Source organism: Rhyacophila brunnea, unplaced genomic scaffold (genome assembly GCF_057557595.1).
Source record: "Rhyacophila brunnea isolate RB1 unplaced genomic scaffold, BYU_Rbru_1.0 scaffold_2, whole genome shotgun sequence".
In the NCBI taxonomy this organism is placed as follows: Eukaryota; Metazoa; Arthropoda; class Insecta; order Trichoptera; family Rhyacophilidae; genus Rhyacophila; species Rhyacophila brunnea.
The window spans coordinates 14990798-15011962 of NW_028232859.1; the positions used below are offsets into that span (position 1 = coordinate 14990798).

The 21165-nt window shown below is 37.0% G+C and overlaps 1 protein-coding gene across 8 annotated transcripts in view; it reads right to left on the minus strand.

The window, feature by feature from the left end:
* Window positions 1-21165, minus strand: part of LOC147071912 (uncharacterized) — a 52310-nt gene that overhangs the window by 22970 nt on the left and 8175 nt on the right. For all 8 annotated transcript variants that reach the window (XM_085947486.1, XM_085947484.1, XM_085947482.1 and 5 more), the window contains exons 4-7: window positions 20550-20664; window positions 8158-8355; window positions 7468-7622; window positions 5162-5337 (exon numbers count right to left, since the gene is read on the minus strand). In XM_085947486.1, coding sequence (XP_085803612.1) covers window positions 5162-5337; window positions 7468-7622; window positions 8158-8355; window positions 20550-20664 — 644 coding nt within the window. The remainder of the gene's footprint in view (window positions 1-5161; window positions 5338-7467; window positions 7623-8157; window positions 8356-20549; window positions 20665-21165) is intronic.

A 21165-nucleotide genomic window follows, 5' to 3' on the forward strand; every position in this document is an offset into this window, starting at 1 on the left:
GCCGGGATTGCACCAGCCTGTCAAATCGCACGGCACAAAAATTTCAATGAACAGTAAGCCTAAGCGCGCACGGGTGACTTGTCACGGTGACAGTTTTGTCGCTGTCATTGTCTTTCAATCGAGCAAGGTGACTAAACTGTCACCCATCACGCTTTCATTCTAGCAATGGATTTCCTTCCTAGAGGCGGCATTGATTTGTGCTCTTATAATCAGACATAGAAAAAATGCACGAAAGAGACGTTATTGGATACATCCCATTAGTAATGAGGCTAGGTACTCAAGTGAAAGTTTTACACTTAAGTTTTATCAATCACATTGAAATTCTATTAATTCTATTTCTGATGAAGGGCCATCTTCTTGTAAATTTTTGACGATACAGCTGGATAGTTTTTCAATGTCAACAATTCGAGAAATATTTAATTTCAGAGTCCTATTGAGAGGCAAATCTATAAATATGATAAAATATCCTACACAAGCTACCGGTAGCTCGCGAGCAACTGTTTGGCGATCACTGGTATAGCGTCATGATTAATTATCAAGACAAACTAGTATTTAAAAGTGGGGTGTAAATATTTCTCGAAATTTATGAAGTGGTTTGGGTAGACTCTATACTGAAGTGTTTATCATCTGTCATCGATGCACTTGTCCAGTGACGATTCGCGGCGCTCGGGTAAGACTGAATCTTTTCTATGAAGCAATCTTGTTCGTCATTTTTTATCAGATTTAGGCGACGACTATTTATTTTTAGAGTTACATAAAATATTAGGTTCGGTCATAATCATTTTTGAATGTTTGTGTATGTTTGACTGACATTAATTACGATTTATTGATGCTTGAAATCACAATGCACACTGTTGTATTAACACATTTTGAGCGGGAAGGGTATTTCTACCCGCGCGCCGTACCGGTGTTCGACGGCGGGACGGGTAGAAATACCTTTTACGCCGGCTCCACTTGAAGTGCGGGAAAGGTATTTCTACCCGATTATTCCATAAGAATATTTTATGTCAACGGCTTGAAAATGTTGCTAACTACACACACATCTACAAAAAAAAATAATTTACCGTCGATTCATTTACTTACACACACACTCTTGCGCAGCCCATATGAGAGCTTGTGCGTAAAAAGGAAATTTGTTTAGAATCAATAAATCAGCGAACAATATTTCTGTAGACGATAAGAATGCTAAAACTATATGCGTCTTCTTTTTACACTTGTTTATTTTTTGATGGGTGAGCAGGAAGACAACATTTTGTGAAATATCGATGTATTCTTTAAACATGGTTTGTTCGCTGTACTGTGAATGCGATTATATTTATATTTTTATGATGTGTGATAAATACTATGCCTCCTTTTCATACTATATATTAGCCTTTGTGAGCGAGTGAAAAGACGACAATTTGTGATCGACGGAATGCATTCTTCGCACTTGTTGTAAGTGATATTGTGAGGTGCGATAACGCTGGTATGCGAGCGGAGCAATAAATTATAACATGAGTGGAAACCAATGTTATTTAGATGTCTGTAATCTACTACGATCTATATTGAATATCAGTATTGAATTTTCAGTCTTTAAATACGGCGCTATAGAACGGGTGTGTTTTTACAAGTGAAATATATTTAAGTAATCAATATTTTATTTAATCTTTAAAAAATGGCTTGTATTTAAAGTCTATAATGCATCTAAGATAATAAAATACGGTATCCTAGTGCGCATGGTCAGTGAAGCCACTACGGGATACATCTGTAATTTGATCATTTACAGTGGGCAAGGAAGACCACTATTAGACACCATCCAATTGCTTCTTGGTCCGTATTTAAATTTGTGGTATCATGTCTATATGGATAATTATTATAATAGTGTAAAAACCAGTGAAGCACTTTTAGAAAATAAAATTAGGACGTGTGGAACAATGCGAATAAACCGAGGCTTCCCAGAATGTTTTAAACACGTCAATCTTAGTGCAGGACAGAGTATGTTCCGTCGGCGAAAGGATGTATTGTTACAACTCTGGAAATCAAAGAGAGATGTTCGAATGATTTCAACAATACATCCATCTACCATTTTAGTGAGTCACAACATTGATTGGAATACGAGACTACACATTTGGAAACCACTGTGTGTTATAGAATATAATAAATATATGAAAGGGGTTGACCGTGCGGATCAGTATCTCTCTTACTACTCGATCATACGAAGAACAAAAAAATGGACGAAGAGAGTTGTCATGTATTTGTTAAATTGTGCTTTTTTTTAATTCTTTTAAAGTTTATTAAGTATTAAATCCGACCAAAAGGCTAACTTACAAACAGTTTTTGCGTAGTATAAGCAAATTTTGGATAGCCGACCATATCGTTGAAACCGATGCAATTTTGGAAGAAGCGGGGCCATCTACATCACGATTACCAAGAAGAGTGGGTAAAAGTGATCACCCTGGTAGGTTATCACTCGATATGAAGAAGCATCGAATGATAAAAATTGTTACAGATGGTAAAAAAAAATACCCACAAAGACAGTGTCGAGTGTGTTCGGTGCACAAAAAGAAAAGTTTGACTAGTTATATGTGTACATTTTGTGACGTCCCCCTACACAGGGGTGAGTGTTTTCATAAATATCATACTTTATCCAAATATTAGAATAATAATTTTTGTGCGGGAATTTATTTATAGTGAATGGAATATTTTTTACGAAACCTTCCTGTAAATATGTGATTAGCACCATGTACTTATGATATTTTAAACAATTTGTTCTAAAAAGAAATACAGCACTGAGGAGCAATATATGGTGAGTGTGAATTCCAAATTTCATTAAAAAATAACTGATAGTTTGGAAGATAGAGCGATTTTTGTAAAATTCGATTTTATTTCAATTTCCGCTGGTTTTCGCCCGCTGCGTGTACCTGTGCCTTTGTACTGAGGCCCGCGCAAAATGTGTTAAGCCGGGATTCGTAATGCTTTGAAAGGGTTAAAATGTTAAATACAAAAGTTAAATTTTTTTGTATGATATTTTAACCCTTTCTAAGCGTTACGAATCCCGACTTAGTACATCAGTGCGTGTTGTGATTTCAAGCATCAATAAATCGTAATAAATGTCAGTCAAACATACACAAATAGAGTAGTAAAAAATCGGAGTCAAGTTCAAAAATGATTATGACAGAACCTAATATTTTATGTGACTCTAAAAATAAACATTCGTCGCCTAAATCTGATAAGAAATCACGAACAAGACTTCTTCATTGAAAAAATGCCAGCTTACTCGAGCGGCGCCATGACACTTACGAAATGGTGCTGGACTAATGCGTCGATGACAGATTAACAAGTGTAAGAACAGTTCAGTATTCTTATAGTCTACCGGCTACCATTTCGACAAATATGTCATACACATAATGAATAATAATATGGTTTATGACTTTTATGAGCATTTTTGTTGAGTGTGTTGAAAAAATATCAGTCATAAATAGCTCATTTTTAGAGCATCCAGGACATCTCAAACTGTGTAACTTTTGTTTGAACTCGCATACACATTGCAGCACTGCAGGCCGAGTATAAATAAATCATCCTTGAGAACTACTGGCTATTTGAGAGTGATGTACTTACCACCAGTGCCTGGTTTGTACCTACCATTGACCCCAAACTGAATGGAATCGAATGACACATAGTTTATATAACAAAATGGTTTATTTTTCGAATACCTATTACAATTCGTAAAATATTAAATTTCAAACACTTTTTGCACTTCTAAATGCTTTATAGTCACCACAATTTTATTTTCAAGTTCATTTGTTTTTTTTTTATTATATTACTTCAATAACCTGGTACTAGAATAGGTAATCTCTTATTTTATTATAATGACGTGATAGTAAGTAACTCGAGTTATTTTCGACTATAAATATAAGAAGAATTCTACATAAAAAAAATAGTAGTCATGAATCAAACCCTTTTGAATAGTATTACGAAAAAAATAATTCTCAAGTGTCTGTCTCACACGAGCAGACGATGATTTTCCGCGCAGTGTATAAAAATTCAGTAGCGCGGGACCTGGTGTTTGCGTAATACGACAATTTCCGCATTTATGCGGGAACGGGCGTCTGAGTGTTCGTGTCTTTTCTTTATAAATGGCTGATAACTAGGGTAAATAAATAATTTTTGTCTGTTTCACCTAATACTATAACCAGAAAATAGTATTTAAAAATGTTAATCAATGATAAACAAAGAGACATATTAAATCGCGGACTTCTAGGTATATTTAAATGACACCTTGTTCAAATTATTTTCCGAAACTATAAACTCGCGGATAATATACTGGCAGATAGGCGAATGAATGCAATCTCCAAAAGCATTCCTTTTGTAAAAATATTTTGTAAATTCACTTTGATCAATGTAACTTTCGAATATTCTATTTAACAGTTTACGCACCAAATAGTTTTTCAATCACTAAAAAACAATATAACTTATTATATCGCAAACTCGTATCGTTACAAACACGTCAGTCAAATGTCTTCGGCGCACATGCACTAAGAAGCGATAAGACACTATATACGCGGCAAATTTGAATTGGCCCGATGACTGATATATTTTTAGTCAAGACACGCTCCCGAAAAATATTTATTTAAATTAGATAGAACAAAAGTTTAGGCTATCCATTGACAGATGTCAAGAGAAGGATGATTTTTGAATAAATTAAATCAATATTCGAATTATTCGCGCCTGGCGGAAAGCAGTACTAGGCAAACGAAAATCGAAATGACTTTAGTCAGCTGACGCGCGGATGACTCGCGCGTATAGGCTGACTAAAGTCAGTTGCCGCGTTAGAAAGGTTAAAAATCCAATATTTTGTACTGGTTGGTAAGTATCACTGTTATCCAATATTCACCATGTAGCAAACTTATTTCTAAACAAATCTAATACTAGAATTTTCCAATAGATGCCCTAATATAGTGTTAAAAAAAAAACATTACCAAATACCTGTTTCAACACGAGAATTTTTTCGTGTTTGGGCACCAATGGGTTAATGATTTTAGTTTTTTAAGGACAAGTCAAGCCAAAACATTCAAAATATATATGGGAGCAATGAAAATAATGATATTTTATATAAGTACAACCATGTCCATAGGATATACTTGTACTCCAATACACTCACAGCATATTGTTGTTTACTCACATTGGTACTGTGTTGTCTGTTAAGGGCGGCACTGGCGAGGGTTGCCAGCGCATCGGCCGCATCCCGGGTGCCCGCTGAGTTCACAGGAGTATTGCCGTTGCTATTCATCGAAGAAGATACTGCACTTTCATCCGCACCTGGTAACTCTGTGCATGTTGATGACACTTGATGCAGTACTACAGAAAACAATATTTTAAAGATGAATCTTTTGAATTGCCGCCAAAGAAAATGGATAGGCTGAGCCATTTCAGGTAACAATTTTGGAAATCAATGTGCCGAAAAGATTGAAGGAAAATCTTCTATGAAAATTAAGCAGATAAAATAGTTCCTAAGATTAATCATTAAATTAGTTGCAATTTGCGGAAAGCATTACACTCAGACAACTCACAAATAATGCTTTTCCAGTAATGTTACAAGTTTAAAAGAAGTTTTTTATTTCCAAACTTAAGTATGTTTATACTGTTCTGATGGCAAACAAAAGATTTGAAGGTGTTCACAGTTTAATTCTATTTCGGTAAATGTTGCCATTAGCGCAGGCCCTATAAACAACAGCCGCGGAGGACGATATTTATCTTAAAAAACAGAGCATAGAGTAAGAGCTTGCAATATTCAAGCAGTACAATATTAAACTGGGCAAGCAACAACGTTTGATCGACCCAGGCAACAGGTCGAATCCGAATGATTGGCTCGCTTTGTCATGTTCATTATGTGTAAAATAAATAAATTTGAAACACTATAATAATTCTGCATTTCTCTACTATAATTTTAAAAAAGGAAAAGCAATATGAAAAAAAATAATATATACATCATTCGCACAAGAATAAAAAAACTTTTGTCTGATTCTGGAGGGAAAATTTCAGAAACAGTTCATAAGTAACCAAATTTACATGAATAGCAGGTTGTCATTTTTCTTTTTATTTACAACTAGCTGAAGTACCCGCCTTCGCACAGGGTCGCTTCGTGGTAATATTTATCTTAGATATTTAAAAAATAATAAGAGATATATAATTTTTTTATATTAAAATATCTGTGTAATACAATACGGCAATATGAAAATAATTCTAATAGGAGTAAAGGTCAAACAAAAGAACACTAAATTAAAATCGAATCCAAGACATGAAAACGTGATTAATGTTATTAATATGTAGTAAAAAAAATCAAAATTGGAGGGGAACAAACAAACAACAAACTTTGTATTTTATACAATACTAATTTAGAAACCTTCGCAGGTGTGTTCACAACAACTGACAAAAGTTTCATCGCAATCGAATGAATGGTATAGGACCGCATACGAATAGAAGATGATTTTCTAATTAAGAAATCTTCATGGGCATGCGCACGACAACTCACCAAAGTTTCAATGCAATCGGATGAATGGTATAGGAACGCATACGAATAGAAGAAGACGGTTGTACTAATTCAGAAACCTTCGCGGGCGTGCGTACAACAACTGGTCAAAATTTCATCGCAATCGGATGAATGGTATAAGAACACATACGAATAGAAGAAAAAGAAGAAGAGAATGGTTGTATCAATTCAGAAACCTTTGCGGGCGTGAGCACAACACTGACGAAGGTTTCATCACAATCGGATGAATGGTATAGGAACCATACGAATAAAAGAAGATATAATGAAGAAGAAGATGATTGTACTAATTCAGAAACCTTCGCGGGTGTTGACACAACCACTGACGAAAGTTTCATCGCAATCGGATGAATGGTATAGGGACCATACGAATAAAAGAAGATAGAGTGAAGAAGAAGAAGAAGATGGTTGTACTAATTCAAAAACCTTTGCGGGTGTTACCACAACAACTGACGAAGGTTTCATCGCAATCGGATGAATGGTATAGGAACCATACTAATAAAAGAAGATAGAATGAAGAAGAAGATGATGATTTTTCTAATTCAGAAACCTTTGCGGGTGTGCATACAACCGCAATCGGATGAATGGTATAGGAACGCATACGGGACAGACAGACAGACAGATATTCATTTTTATATATATAAGATATATCCTATACTCTTCGCGCAAGTGCAAGCAATAAGTTGACAAAGTTTTATTGCAATCGGATGAACGGTATGGCAGTGCATAAAATACGAACAAACAAATATTGATTTTTATATATTAGATTAATAGCAATGCATCCAATGCTACCAACGGAAATATAATATTTTTTTTTTATAGTTAATCTTTACTCAATATGTTCTAAATTCGCTAGCAAGTGCTGTAATGGAAAATTTTGTATTTCCCCCTCCATTATCGTGTGAACTGTATTCAATGTTAAATCACATAAGTATCATTACCTCCCATGGCGGCATTGCTGGATGATACAGCCGTGTGTGATATGGTGGAATTGGTAACGAGAGGTCTTGCGTATTGTGTCATCTGGCGAGGCGGACTCGGTGAACGCTGCAAGGAGAGAACTTGCACTAGAGGTGGAGCCGAAGTGTCAACATGGCTGTAAAAAGATAAGGAACAAATTCTCAATACACAAATAGATTTTGACATGACAGCCGATCAGACAGATTATATAAAAAATATGTAAATTACCATTTTTGCTGCGGAGCAGAGTATATGGACTACTACACAATGTGGTGATATTTTATTAAGACTGTTTACTAAGAATAGAAAACAACATAATATAATAGAAACAGCCGGGAGATTCAAACACAGTCAATCCCTATTTCAGTGCGGGCACAGATATAATTAGCAAAATTTTACTTACTAATGGACATCTAGGTCTACTCATACAACTTTCTTTTGTACACAAATAAATATGGATGAATTGTGGATGAAAAATCATTTATGTATCAGAGTCAAGTTATCCAGTGGTCTCTACGTCTACTTTTCACTAATCATATTTATCACTCCACAGGGTGACCAGATTTTCCTGCAATAGTCTCTTTTTCAAGCTGCCTTCCACTAATCTTCATTTATTTTAGCAATCTCACATTAAAAAGTATAATATGTGACCATAAATTAATACGACATACCCTTCCATATTGGCCAAGGCAGTTTCTGGATGCTGGTGTGAGTGTGCCACGAGCGGTGTGGACAAGTGGTTGAGAGCATCAGCAGCCATCAGGTTGGACGTGCTCGGGAGAAGATCGGAAGCTTCAGCGTCCGAACTAGAGATGGCCGGATTGTCTAAATTGTCCAGATTCCCATCGCCTGCATCCGCTGTACTCGAGCTGAAAGACAAAACAATGTCAATGTTTCGCATCACCTACCTAGAGAGAATTATATAAACTTTTTGTATTATGGTACGTTTACATTTGACACTAATATCGTCATATTTATGTATGACACCATATTCACTTAAGTGTAAACAGTAAGTATATTTGTATCTGCCACTTATTTTGCGTGTGTCGACTCTCACCTACCACTTATTCAATCTACTTATATACGCAAATGTAAACACCGCGTATTCGACAAGTTCGAACTTGGAGCGATATATCACCGAAGTTGGACCACCGTCTACTTTTATGTCAAGTACCTGACACAATATTCGTAGTTTGACAGGTACCTAGTGAATTGCATATGTATATTTCTAAAACAACGGACAATCAATAATCATAGGTACACCATGAATGTATGCCCAACGTTTACGTTAATAAATGTACTGTAGCGATCTGTCAAAAATCATAGACAATGAGAAATAAATCGGATGTGCCGTGTTCTATGGATTTTGTTCGAAAATAAAATATCGCTTGTTCTCGGCACATACGATTAATTCTGATGCACTCTGTGAAGAAAAAATGCGCTTCAAATGGTATTACCTAATTCATTTTGGCCCACACCTGCACTCGTATTAGGTACGATAATATTATATTGAATATGCAATGACGATCAAGTGCTAGATATCGCAATGTTACTGTTAATCGTTCTTCTACGCATTTCTGAATTGTGTGTCTTGTTTTTTGGCAAAAGGTCCAATCTTGCAAACTAAAGTTCACAAATTGAGTTGGATCTTCGATTTTAAACTCTGACATTAAACGGAAGGCACCTAGTTCTTCTCGTCGCTGAATCCATTCCCGCACCCATCTAGACCATTTTTTCCTCCTTTTTGTTGCCAAAAGACTTAAAATAATAACACTCGCTGCTTTCTTTTTTAACATTCCCATATTGACAACTGACATAACGTTTTTGAGAAGTATACAAAATAAGTGTCCGAATAAATTACAATATCATATGTAAACACCGCATATATTTATTCCAATGTTGCCATTGAATAAAGTGTCGAGACTTTATTTCAACGAGAAGTATACCAGAATTTTATGTCAGATCCATGCAGGTGTAAACAGTAAATGAAATTTTATGTCCGACACATAAAATAAGTATAACGGTATAAGTGTCAGATGTAAACGTACCATTACATTTGATAGCGATTCCAGAATGATTTTTATTGTTATTGTGGGCATTGGGTTAGGCTTGTAACAATATAATGCAAGGCATTTTGATCTCAGTTCACCCCTGGCAAATAAGTACATCTCCGAGCAAGATGTGAACTTGCTACAAATGACTCTATAATGCAAGTTAACGTCAGTAACCTGTTCTTTAGTTTCATTTTCAGATATTTTGGCTTCACCTTAACCTTTTAGCAGCCCGGCCGATATACAGAGTTTATACTAACAGGGCCCAAGAATTATCTCCTATATATTATTATCCTAAGAGATTTTGGAAAACGCACTAAAAGCTCATTTAAGCGACATTTTATTGTTATTTTTACATCGTCACTTCAAAATGTGCGCTACCGATTATCTACCGATTGAATTGAACACATTTCAGAAATTTTCCTTGATTTTACATGTACGTGACGTTTATATCCGATATTTTCTTACACACCGTATACAATCGCCATATTTACTGTTTACGTCTCACAGAATGACGTCTTCGTCGCTTAAGACCTTCTAATCCTTTATTTGACAAACAAATTCGATTATTTTTATTCAAATATCGTAATGTAGGCATTGGCACACTTTTTTCCGGTGAAAAAACCATATTCTTGGTACAATTCACTACGTAAATAAAAATCTGACAGGCACGTCCGCCACTGGTGTTCCAAATTTGATTCTTTTTAAATACTTTTTTATGGCTGGCACGTTTACACGTTTGCAACAATGTAGTACTAATATACTTTTGAGTACGATATTTATATTAAAATGCATTTTGACAGACTATTCCTAATCGGATCGACTGGTACACCTACTTTATTTAATTTAATCATGTTCCCGAGAGATATTAAATGCGAATTAATTAATAACATCGCCACAAAAATTAAATAGGTACCCATAACCTCAAAATAAATGTAACGTGATCATTTAATGTATACACACAATATAGTGTTCTTTTTTTGTTTTTTAGAGTATGGCTATAAATAATATTTTTTTGAACCAATGAAAATTATTTAAAGCCTGGATATAAATATAATTTAAAATTAAAATTCATTTTTGACAAACATCGGATCGACTGATACACATACTTTATTTGATTTAATCATGTTCCCGAGAGATATTAAATGCGAATTAATTCATAACATCGTCTCAAAAATTAAATAGGTACCCATAACCTCAAAATAAATGTAACGTCTTCATAAAAATGTATACACACATAGTGTTCTTTTTTTTTAAATATGGCTATAAATACTATTTTTTTGAACCAGTATACATATTCATATCGTCATCATCATCATCATCATCAACCAGGATCAATCCACTGCTGGATGAAGGGTTCCGCAACCTCTATTCTACTACTATCGGTTTAACGAATTTGTGATATTATACCTATTTCTATCGTCTTTATCATCATCGACCTGAACCAATCCACTGCTAGATAAAGGGCTCCCTAGCCTAATTCTACTCCTTTCTGTCATATGAATTGCTGTATTTATCAAAATCGGTGATATTATATTTATCTACATATTCATATCGTCATCATCATCATCATCATCATCATCATCATCATCATGAACCAGGATCAATCCACTGCTGGATGAAGGGTTCCGCAACCTGATTCTACTAATATCGGTTTAACAAATTTGTGATATTATACCTATGTCTACCGTCTTTATCATCATCGACCTGAACCAATCCACTGCTGGGTAAAGGCCTCCCTAGCCTAATTCTACTCCTTTCTGTCATTTGAATTGCTATATTTATCAAAATCGGTTCTATTATATATATTTATAATGGCATTATCATCATGAGCCTGAATCAATCCACTGGTGGATGAAGGCCTCTGTAAGTTATTTGTATTTTTGTCGGTCATATGAATTGCTATATTTATCTAAATTGCTGATATTATATTTACCCATTCATAATATCGTCATTATCATCATCATCTGGATTAATCCACTGCTGGATGAAGGCCTCTAAGCTGATTCCATACCTTTGGGTCTTATAAATTCCTATTCTAATCAGAATTGATTTATTCCTCTCAGATGTATACATTGCTTCATTATTTATCAACATTTCTTTCGATATGAATGTACCGCACCAACATTGAAACAAAATAATGTTAAAATTTATTTTTTACATTGCTTATGTACCTTCTTCTATTCTAAATGGGCCCCGCGGGAGATTAATATTCACATTATATTGGATCGCTATTTTCATGATAATCACATATTGCTTTGTATTCGAGCGGTTCAGATGTATAATTTATCATATTTAAATGTACGTGATTTAACGAAACATTCATATTACCTATACACATTATATCAAAATGTCAGTGGTAGCAATCGGTGATTGCCAGCTGTTTTGCTAAACCTAGCAGCCTGAGGTATCAGGCAACATTATGAAGGCCAGACTCCAGACTAAACAACGCGGATGACCTCAAATTTGTATTGGCAGTGACAAGGGAAAACTATGGCGTCGTCTATGCATTCTTCACAATAATTGTATTCAAATCCAACACCATGTCATTAGGATGCCAAGCTGTCTGCAAGACCTAGCGAGACAGACTGGCGACAGCCAGCTGGCTCAGCTAGTCTCCTATATATTATTATTCAAAGAGATTTTGGAAAACGCACCATATTTTTTATTTAAATGCCATTTTGCTGATTATTAAAGGAATTCACTTCAATTTTTGGTGTCCCGAATCTACTTCCATTTGAATCCGGCACAATCTGATAAAACTCGACACAATCACAGATAATATCGTTTTTAAATAGCGTTTTATATCCGTCACCATACATTTGCGCATCTTGCTGGCCATCTACGGCAAATTGATTATAATGTCGCTTAATACTTTCTATATAATCGAAATTTCACAAATCTGAATTAATATTCCACAAAACTATTCAAATCTGTAAGATGCACATAGGCGTACTTTGGGTTTTAAATTGCATATTTCCTCACTAATTACTACAAAATTATAATCTAAAACCATGTCACTGCTTTTAATCTGTCAAACTAATAGACTAATGATTGTCATTTGTTTTCTTTCGCTTATTTAGTTGACGTGTCAGAATATTTTCAAATTTAGAATTTGTGAAAATCCTAAAAAACATCGAACAGTAATGTGACATTTCAAATAGCATAAACATTTATTGCAATATTATATGTGTATTCATTGCCAATAGTAATAATGGAGAATTTTAATACTAACATCAAAGAATAATAATTTCAGACACCTTGATTATCCTGATATATTATGTAATAGTATTCTTTTTACATTTAGGTAGGTAGGTAAATGAAATTCATGTCACGTTTATTACAAATAATATTTAATTCGCGATGTTATTAATAATTATTAAATTTCAATAATGTTTCTTCTTATTATTATTGTTAAAATGACATTACGTATCATTTATTCTTTATTACCCGTAACATCGCTTATATCTTATCGGTTATTGGCAAATAATATTCTAATAGTAGTCAATTATTACAATTTTACACCATAATTAGGTAGGTACTATAAGTAAGTAGCTACTACTTTTCCTTTTTTTGTAAGTGAAAAAAATAATATCATTTTTATTTCCTCACCCAGATAATTTGTTAAATAATAAATTAAGCATGTTGGGATTTATTCAGTAGTATTATTAAAAACCTACTAATTTTAAAATAAAATAGTATTTTTGCTCCTAAGCAAAGCATATGGACACACCCCTTTAGAGTGGTAATTATGAGTATCTTAAAAGACATAGTTTTTACATTTTTTCAATTTAATGGGATCTTCCCCATTCAATAAATAAAACGTATTGTAACAACGCAATAATCTAAATGTATGAAAAATTAGACTATCCTGCTGTGGCGATGGGTGGAGGTAGGCTGGATCCACCATAGATACGGCAGAGTAAGCTTTGTCAGTTATACGTATTTGTTTACATTTAAATAAGACTATAATTTACAGATGGTATTGGTTAGTTTTTAAAATTCAATTATACCCTGGGAAACCAAGCCATAATACGCATCTGTCTATGAAATATTTAAAATGATGCCATTAAATCATACATCATTTTGGATATTTAATATCTCATTCGCCGCGGAGTATTTAATTGATATTTAATTACGACATTTAAAAAACTTATTAATTATATCTAATGCGGACACAACAGATGTACTGTAAGGATTTTAATAGATAGAATAATATTTTTAACTACTATTGCTTGGTTGAGGCAGGGTTTAATAAATTATAAAAAAACTTACCAACAACATGTGGAATTATTCCATAGATAACATAATTGAATTCCAAATTTGATTTTTTTAAATACTTCTTTGTGGTTGTTCACGCACTCTTTTTTTTATTGAATAATTAATTACCTATTGTATGACAACATCTTTTTGGCTACGTGTTAATACTGTGAACTAACATGCTCCGCCCATTTTTACCTGGAATCCCATTATAAACTAAGAAGCTCCTCCCATTTAGTAGACAGCAGCGCCTAGAAGCTTAGCCAAGAAGATGTTGTCGTACAATAGGCTACTAATTTCCATAGATTAATATAGTCATATTAAACTTACAAAGTTGCAATTGCAAACAATGAAAGAAATTAATACGAATTGTTATAGTAATCAAAATTTGTGATATAGTATAATATCTACCTATTTTTATCATCCTTATCATCATCAATCTGGACCTATCCACTGCTGGATGAAGGCCTCCTCAGCCTTATTCTACTCCTTACTTACACATGAATTGTGATATTTATCAAAATCAGTGATATTATATTATCTACCTATCTATTTAATATAATGCGTTATTATCACGAGCCTCAATAAATCCACTGCTGGATGAAGGCTGCTCCACGTTGATTGTATTCTTGAGTCTTGAATTTTTATATTTATTAAAAATGCTAATGTTATTTATCTACATATTCATATTGTCGTCATCATCATCAATCCACTGCTGGATAAAGGGTTCCGTAACGTGATTCTACTACTATCGGTTGAACGAATTTGTGATATTATACCTATTTCTATAATCCTTATTATCATCGACCTGAGCCAATCCACTGCTGGATAAAGGGTTCCGTAACGTGATTCTACTACTATCGGTTGAACGAATTTGTGATATTATACCTATTTCTATAATCCTTATTATCATCGACCTGAGCCAATCCACTGCTGGATAAAAGCCTCCCTAGCCTGAATCTACTCCTTTCTGTCATTTGAATTGCTGTATTTATCAAAATCGGTGATACTATATTTATCTACATATTCATATCATCATCAACCAGGATCAATCAACTGCTGGATGAAGGGTTCCGCAATCTGATTTTACTACTATCGGTTTAACGAATTTGTGATATTATACCTGTTTCTATCGTCCTTATCATCATCGACCTGAACCCATCCACTGCTGGATAAAGGCCTTCCTAGCCTGATTCTACTCCTTTCTGTCATTTGAATTGCTGTATTTATCAAAATCGGTGATATTATATTTACCCAAACGGCTGGTCGGCCCCGAGTGGACACATTGACGCCAGTAGATGTGTTCATAGCAAAAGTTGGGAAATGCCAAACTGCCAGCAAGTCCCATCTGCTGGCCTCCCCGCGGCGACCTCCGGGCAATGCAGCGTAAGCTGTAGCTAACAGCAGGGGGCGAAGGGCAAGTGACCGGCGCCACAAAACTGGCCATCTGGCTAAGGGAAGGAAATCCCCGACAGAAAAACCTGGTCGAGCCGACCCTCAGGGCCCTCGTGGCTCAGGCCTCGGGAGCGCTAGGCTTATCACCTTGCCTCCTTAAATGAAACAGATTAAAATAACACCTACACAGCAGCCTCGGACGACAACCGGCTCTGTAAAACGACGACCTTGCATGGAAATGGACAATGAAACAGGTAGAGTAATCCTCTCTAACAACTTGAGTATGCGCATTGGGACATATAATGTTCGCACCCTGCGTACCCCCGGAAAGGACCTGCACGCCACTCGCATCATGCACACCTACGGTATGGACATCCTAGGGCTGAGCGAAGTGCGCTGGAAAGGAGCCGGGAGAAAGTTGATTGAGGGTTACTCTATTGTCTACTCAGGTCAGGAGCAATATCATCGCCAGGGAGTGGCAGTATTGATGTCAAAGAGAGCGGCCCGTTGCCTCGTGAAATGGGAACCAATCTCGGAGAGACTGATACGTGCCTCCTTCGAGACGCCTGGTAGCTCCTTGACCGTCTTTCAGTGCTACGCCCCCACTGAGGGTGCCGACGCGCAGATAAACGATGCCTTCTACGATTCTCTCCACGCGGCAGTCTCCGCCATCCCCCGAAGAGACCGCGTGATTATAATGGGGGATTATAATGCGAGTAGGAGCAGACCCGGTGCTTGGCCCCACGGTGATGGGACGACACGGCCTCGGTGACCCCAACGATAATGGTGAGCGACTCGTAGAATTCGCCACTCTGAACGAGCTCGCTATTGGAGGCACTGTTTTTCCCCACAAAGAAATTTACAAATATACGTGGACGTCTCCTGATGGACGCACTAGGACGCAGATTGACCACTTTTTGTACAGCTTGAAGCACCGAAAGGAACTTCTCGACGTACGTACTTACAGAGGCGCCGACATCCATAGAGATCATGAGTTACTCATTGGAAACATCCGAGTAAAACTCAGTCGGCAGGCGAGGCCTCCAAAGTGCGAACGAATTGACGTTGAGAAGCTCCGACGCCGTAGAATTCGGATCGACTTCGAAACTGCTGGACGAGATAGTGTAGATCATATCTACGAGCGGCAGATATCTGAAACCGACCTCATTGAGGCGGACTGGAGCCTCATAAAGAGTGCGATTGTGTCGTCGGCTCGTACCGTCCTTGGTACCAGAAGGAGTGAGCAGCCAAAGTGGATGTCTGACGAAACGTGGGTTGAAATTGGAAAACGAGCCAGGCTGAAAGCCCTGAGAGACGAGGAGACAGACCCCAACCGAACCGAGAACCGCCGGACTGACTACCAGACCCAAGACAGGGTAGTCAAACGATCCGTGCGGTTGGACAAGCGCAATTTTATGAACCGGCAAATTGAAGCGGCAGAGGAGGCAGCAAGCAGAAATGACACCAGGAAACTCTTCCGAATCACCCGTGAAGTCTGCGGCAGGCGACCACCGACTCCCGGAGCCATTCGTGGTCCCAGTGGAGCAATAGAGTCTGACGCAGAATGTGTCAAGAAGATTTGAACCGCTCACCCCCTTTGGATCCCTGTGACATATCTGCGGAAGCTTTACTTTTGGACATTCCCCAAGCGACCGACATTTCCGATTGCCCGCCCACGCACACCGAGATAAAATCGGCTGTGAAAAGGCTCAAGAACGGAAAGGCACCGGGGGGAGACGGGATTCACCCTGAATTCCTCAAGTACAGCCTAAGCGCAATCCTGCACCCTATGTTTCATCTGATGACAAAGGTGTGGGAAGAAGAGCGCTGTCCAAGGGACTGGGTGACCGGTTAAATCATCACACTTCATAAAAAAGGTAACCCTCTAAGCTGCGACAATTACCGAGGCATTACGCTACTCAGTGTTCCGGGAAAGATTTTGGCAAACATCATCTTTATGAGAATAAGGGACCCAATAATGCACGTCCTCAGGAAAAACCAAGCCGGGTTTCTACCTGGTCGAGCGTGTGCAGACCAAATCCACAACCTTCGATGTCTTCTCCAGCAGAGCCATGAGCTGAACAGTCCGATGGCTTGCTGCTTTGTGGATTATGAGAAGGCCTTCGACAGTCCGCACCGCCCCTCCCTCTGGACGATACTAGGAGCATACGGGATCCCTCCCAAGATCATTGCCATAATCAAAAGCCTGCCCGAGAATAGCGAATGCTGTGTCAGAATTGGAGACACTGTCACGGAATGGTTCGGGGTCACGACCGGAGTCAGACAGGGTTGTGTCCTTGCACCGTTTCTCTTCATCATTCTCTTTGACTTCATACTACGGAAGTCAATACCACCCGACCAAGGCATACCTGTTACCCCCACGGTGAAGCTATGCGACCTGGAATATGCCGATGACGCTGTCCTATTCGACAACTCAATCGAAGACATTCAAGAGACAATCGAGAACTCCTCTCGCGTTGGTTTGAAAATCAACGCGAAGAAAACCAACGTCCTGTGTAATAGCACCTGTCCTGATCCAGATTTCCCTCTGATTAGCGACGGACAAAACATCGAGAGCGTCGACAGCTTCAAGTACCTGGGGGTACACATCACGGGAGATGGCATTTTGCAGAAAGAGCTCGCAATCCGAATGGGAATGGCTGGAGCAACATTCAACTCGATGCGGAATGTCTGGGACTCACGATTATACTCGGTCAAAACCAAATGCCGCCTATTCGACGCTTGCATTCTGATGGTGCTGCTTTACGGTAGCGAATCATTGCACCTTACGAAGGCTCGGAGCAACCGTATACTGAGCTTCGAAAACAGATGTTTGCGACGAATACTGGGTGTGCAATGGTCTGACTTTAGGAGCAACGAGGAGATAAGAGAACGCACCAAGCAGCCTCTCATCACGCTGAAAGTGAAGAGGCGACGTTGGACCTGGCTCGGCCACGTGCTGCGGATGCCAGAAGAGAACTTCAACCTGGCTTGCCTGTTCTTCAAGCCGACCGGATTCCGGCGTCCTGGAAAGCCGCTAAATACAATCTAGAGAGTGTATACGGCGGAGCTACGGGATGCTGGTTTGACCTGGAACGAAGCAAGAAGACTGGCGAGCGACAGGGATTCTTGGAGGCGCCGCGTGGTGTCCATATGCTCCAGCTAAGGGGCGGATATGGCCAAAGAAGAAGAAGAAGATATTAAATTATATCTATTTATATTGCCTATAAGCCTGAATCAATCCACTGGTGGATGAAGGTCTCTTTAAATTGTTTGCATTTCTGTCGGTTAGATAAATTGCTATATTTATCAAAATTGCTGATATTATATTTACCCATTCAAAATATCGCCATTATCATCATCAACCAAGATCAATCCACTGCTGGATGAAGGTTATACCAACATAATTCTACTCTTCTTGGTCATGTAAACTGCTAAATTTTTTTGTAAATTTGTGATATTATATACCTACCCATTTATATCGTTATCAACCTGTATCAATCCACTGCTGGATGAAGGCCTCTTTAAGGTGATTCCACATATTTAAATGCACATACTTACACATATATTGTATTAAAATTAAAATGTCAGTGGTAGCAATCGGCGATTGCCAGCTGTTCTGCTACGCATAGTAGCCTGAAATGGCTTCAGACGATATTGTGAAGGCCAGACTCCAGAATAGACTATGCATATGACTCTAAATTTGTATTGGCAGTGACGACATGAAAATCGTAAAACTGACAAATCAGCGAAATGTCAAACTGTCTGACATGAATGAAAATCCATCCCGAAGTGAAAATCCAACACCATGTCATTATGACGAAAAGCTGTCTGCAAGACCTAGCAAGACAGACTGGCGAGAGCCAGATGGCTCAGCTAGTATATTTAAATTAAATAAAAAATTCTATATAAAAATAAAAAAATATACCACTGACATTGATATGTCATGATAAGCTCCAAAAAAAATTATTCATATGAAATCTCGTAAATCTGTTATCACATTTGCACAAGAATTAGGGTTGCCACAATTTGTTTCACTTTAAAAAATAGTTTCGCAAATAAAAAAACTTCCATCAAACAGACAACGAAGCATATGTAAATACAATAAATAAATCTTAGAAAAATATTTACACTATTATACTATATAATATATTTACATAATTATTAGTTTCTTTACGTTTTTTGTCAATGTTGGAATTAATGCTAAGGAAACTTCAAAATACAAATGATAATTTGCAATAAAGCTGTTCCCTCTATTATCCTTTATCTAAAATAGCTTCCAAGGTTTGTAAATATTTCAACAGATGTTCATTCCTAACCTTTTTACTGCCGGTAGGTGTATGTATGGCGGTACCTTGCACGCCGCGAATTTTATTGCAAAAATAAAAAATCTACTATTTTTTTTGTATGATATTTTATACTGGTTGTTAAGAATCCTTGTTATCTAATATATTCACCCTGCAGCGAACCTATTTTTAAACACATTTCATACCAAAATTTTTCAATAGATGCTCTAATATAATGTAAGAAACAATTACTGAGTACCTGTTCTAACATGAGAATTTCTCGTGTTTGGGCACCAATGAGTAATTGTTTTTCTGGCACATGTGACGGAAGAAATGACCATGTCACCGTGATCCACTGCACCCATGTTTCTATTGTAATCTACTATGCACACGGGTTTCACAATCGGTTCTTTCGATTTACAATCGACTTTTCCTGTCGGCTTAGTGGTCAACATGGTCACATCTTTTTGTCTTTCCAAGAAAGAGCCATCATATCGTCTGTCTGAAACGATTCGGATTCACCTTTTTTAATTTGGTGGTGAAATTTGACATTACGAGTCTATTCCGTCTTACTGTTCCACAAGCATTTGTGCCATTTTTGAACGGTGTTGGACTACTATACCAATTTCAATATATAATGTGTGGCCTTTGTTCAAATATGGCTTCAGTAAAGTAGCCAAAACATTTCCTGATATGCCAATATAGTTTCGGGTAATGATCTCGGTTTGTTTTCCAGTATATATAATTATTTCCAAAACAAATCCAGTATAACAATCGGCCATTACAAATATCTTTATCCCAAACTGACTAGCCTTTGTTCGTATAAATTGTCAAAAGGAAAGTCTACCTTTGAATAAAAGCAGATTTTCATCAATTATTTCCATAGATGTCACTAGCAACACTAAAAATTGAGAGAAGGTCGATTTAACAGTTAAAAAGCCGCGAAAATATGATGACATATTTTGTACGTCACGGACGTGTCGCGCGATTTACTATGAGTACCATATGTCACGCGCCTGTAAAAGGTTAATAAAGGGCTTTCTTAATCATCTTTATTTTTATATTTTTTACCTAATTCCAGTAGTCTGAAGAGCATGTCCAGTGCCACTGGAGACGTCTGTCGGTGCTATATCATCGCTGCTTGCAACGTCAGCGATCAGAGAAAGATCTGACTCCAAGTCATTTTCTGAAATAAAATAAATCATTAGAATAAAGACAATATTGATATCGATTCCTGCTTCACATTTCCTTGGTATTTAAAGCTGTTAACACTCTTGACATTCTGTTTCGGGATATTTTCGGCATTCGGGATATTTTGGGCAATCGCACATAATATTGGTTTTCTTTTCATTGATTTTTAGCACAATGCAAGACAAATTACATGTTCAGCCTGTTGATTGTGTTTTGAATGCTCTAATTACATCTCCAATGCAGACTCGACTACTCATGCCGATCACTATGAACAATCATCAACCTAAAAATAGCAATTACAATTTCCGGTACAGATTCAATCGTATCGATGCTCATTTTAATTGATTTATAATATATTATATTGTTGTTAGTGTTAATAATATCTATTTGTCAGCTTGGTGACTACACTAAACAGTCTTCCCTCATATTTTTTTACTTCAAATGTCACCAAAAAAGATTGTATTTGAATAAGTAATAAGTTGTTGATTATATTTTA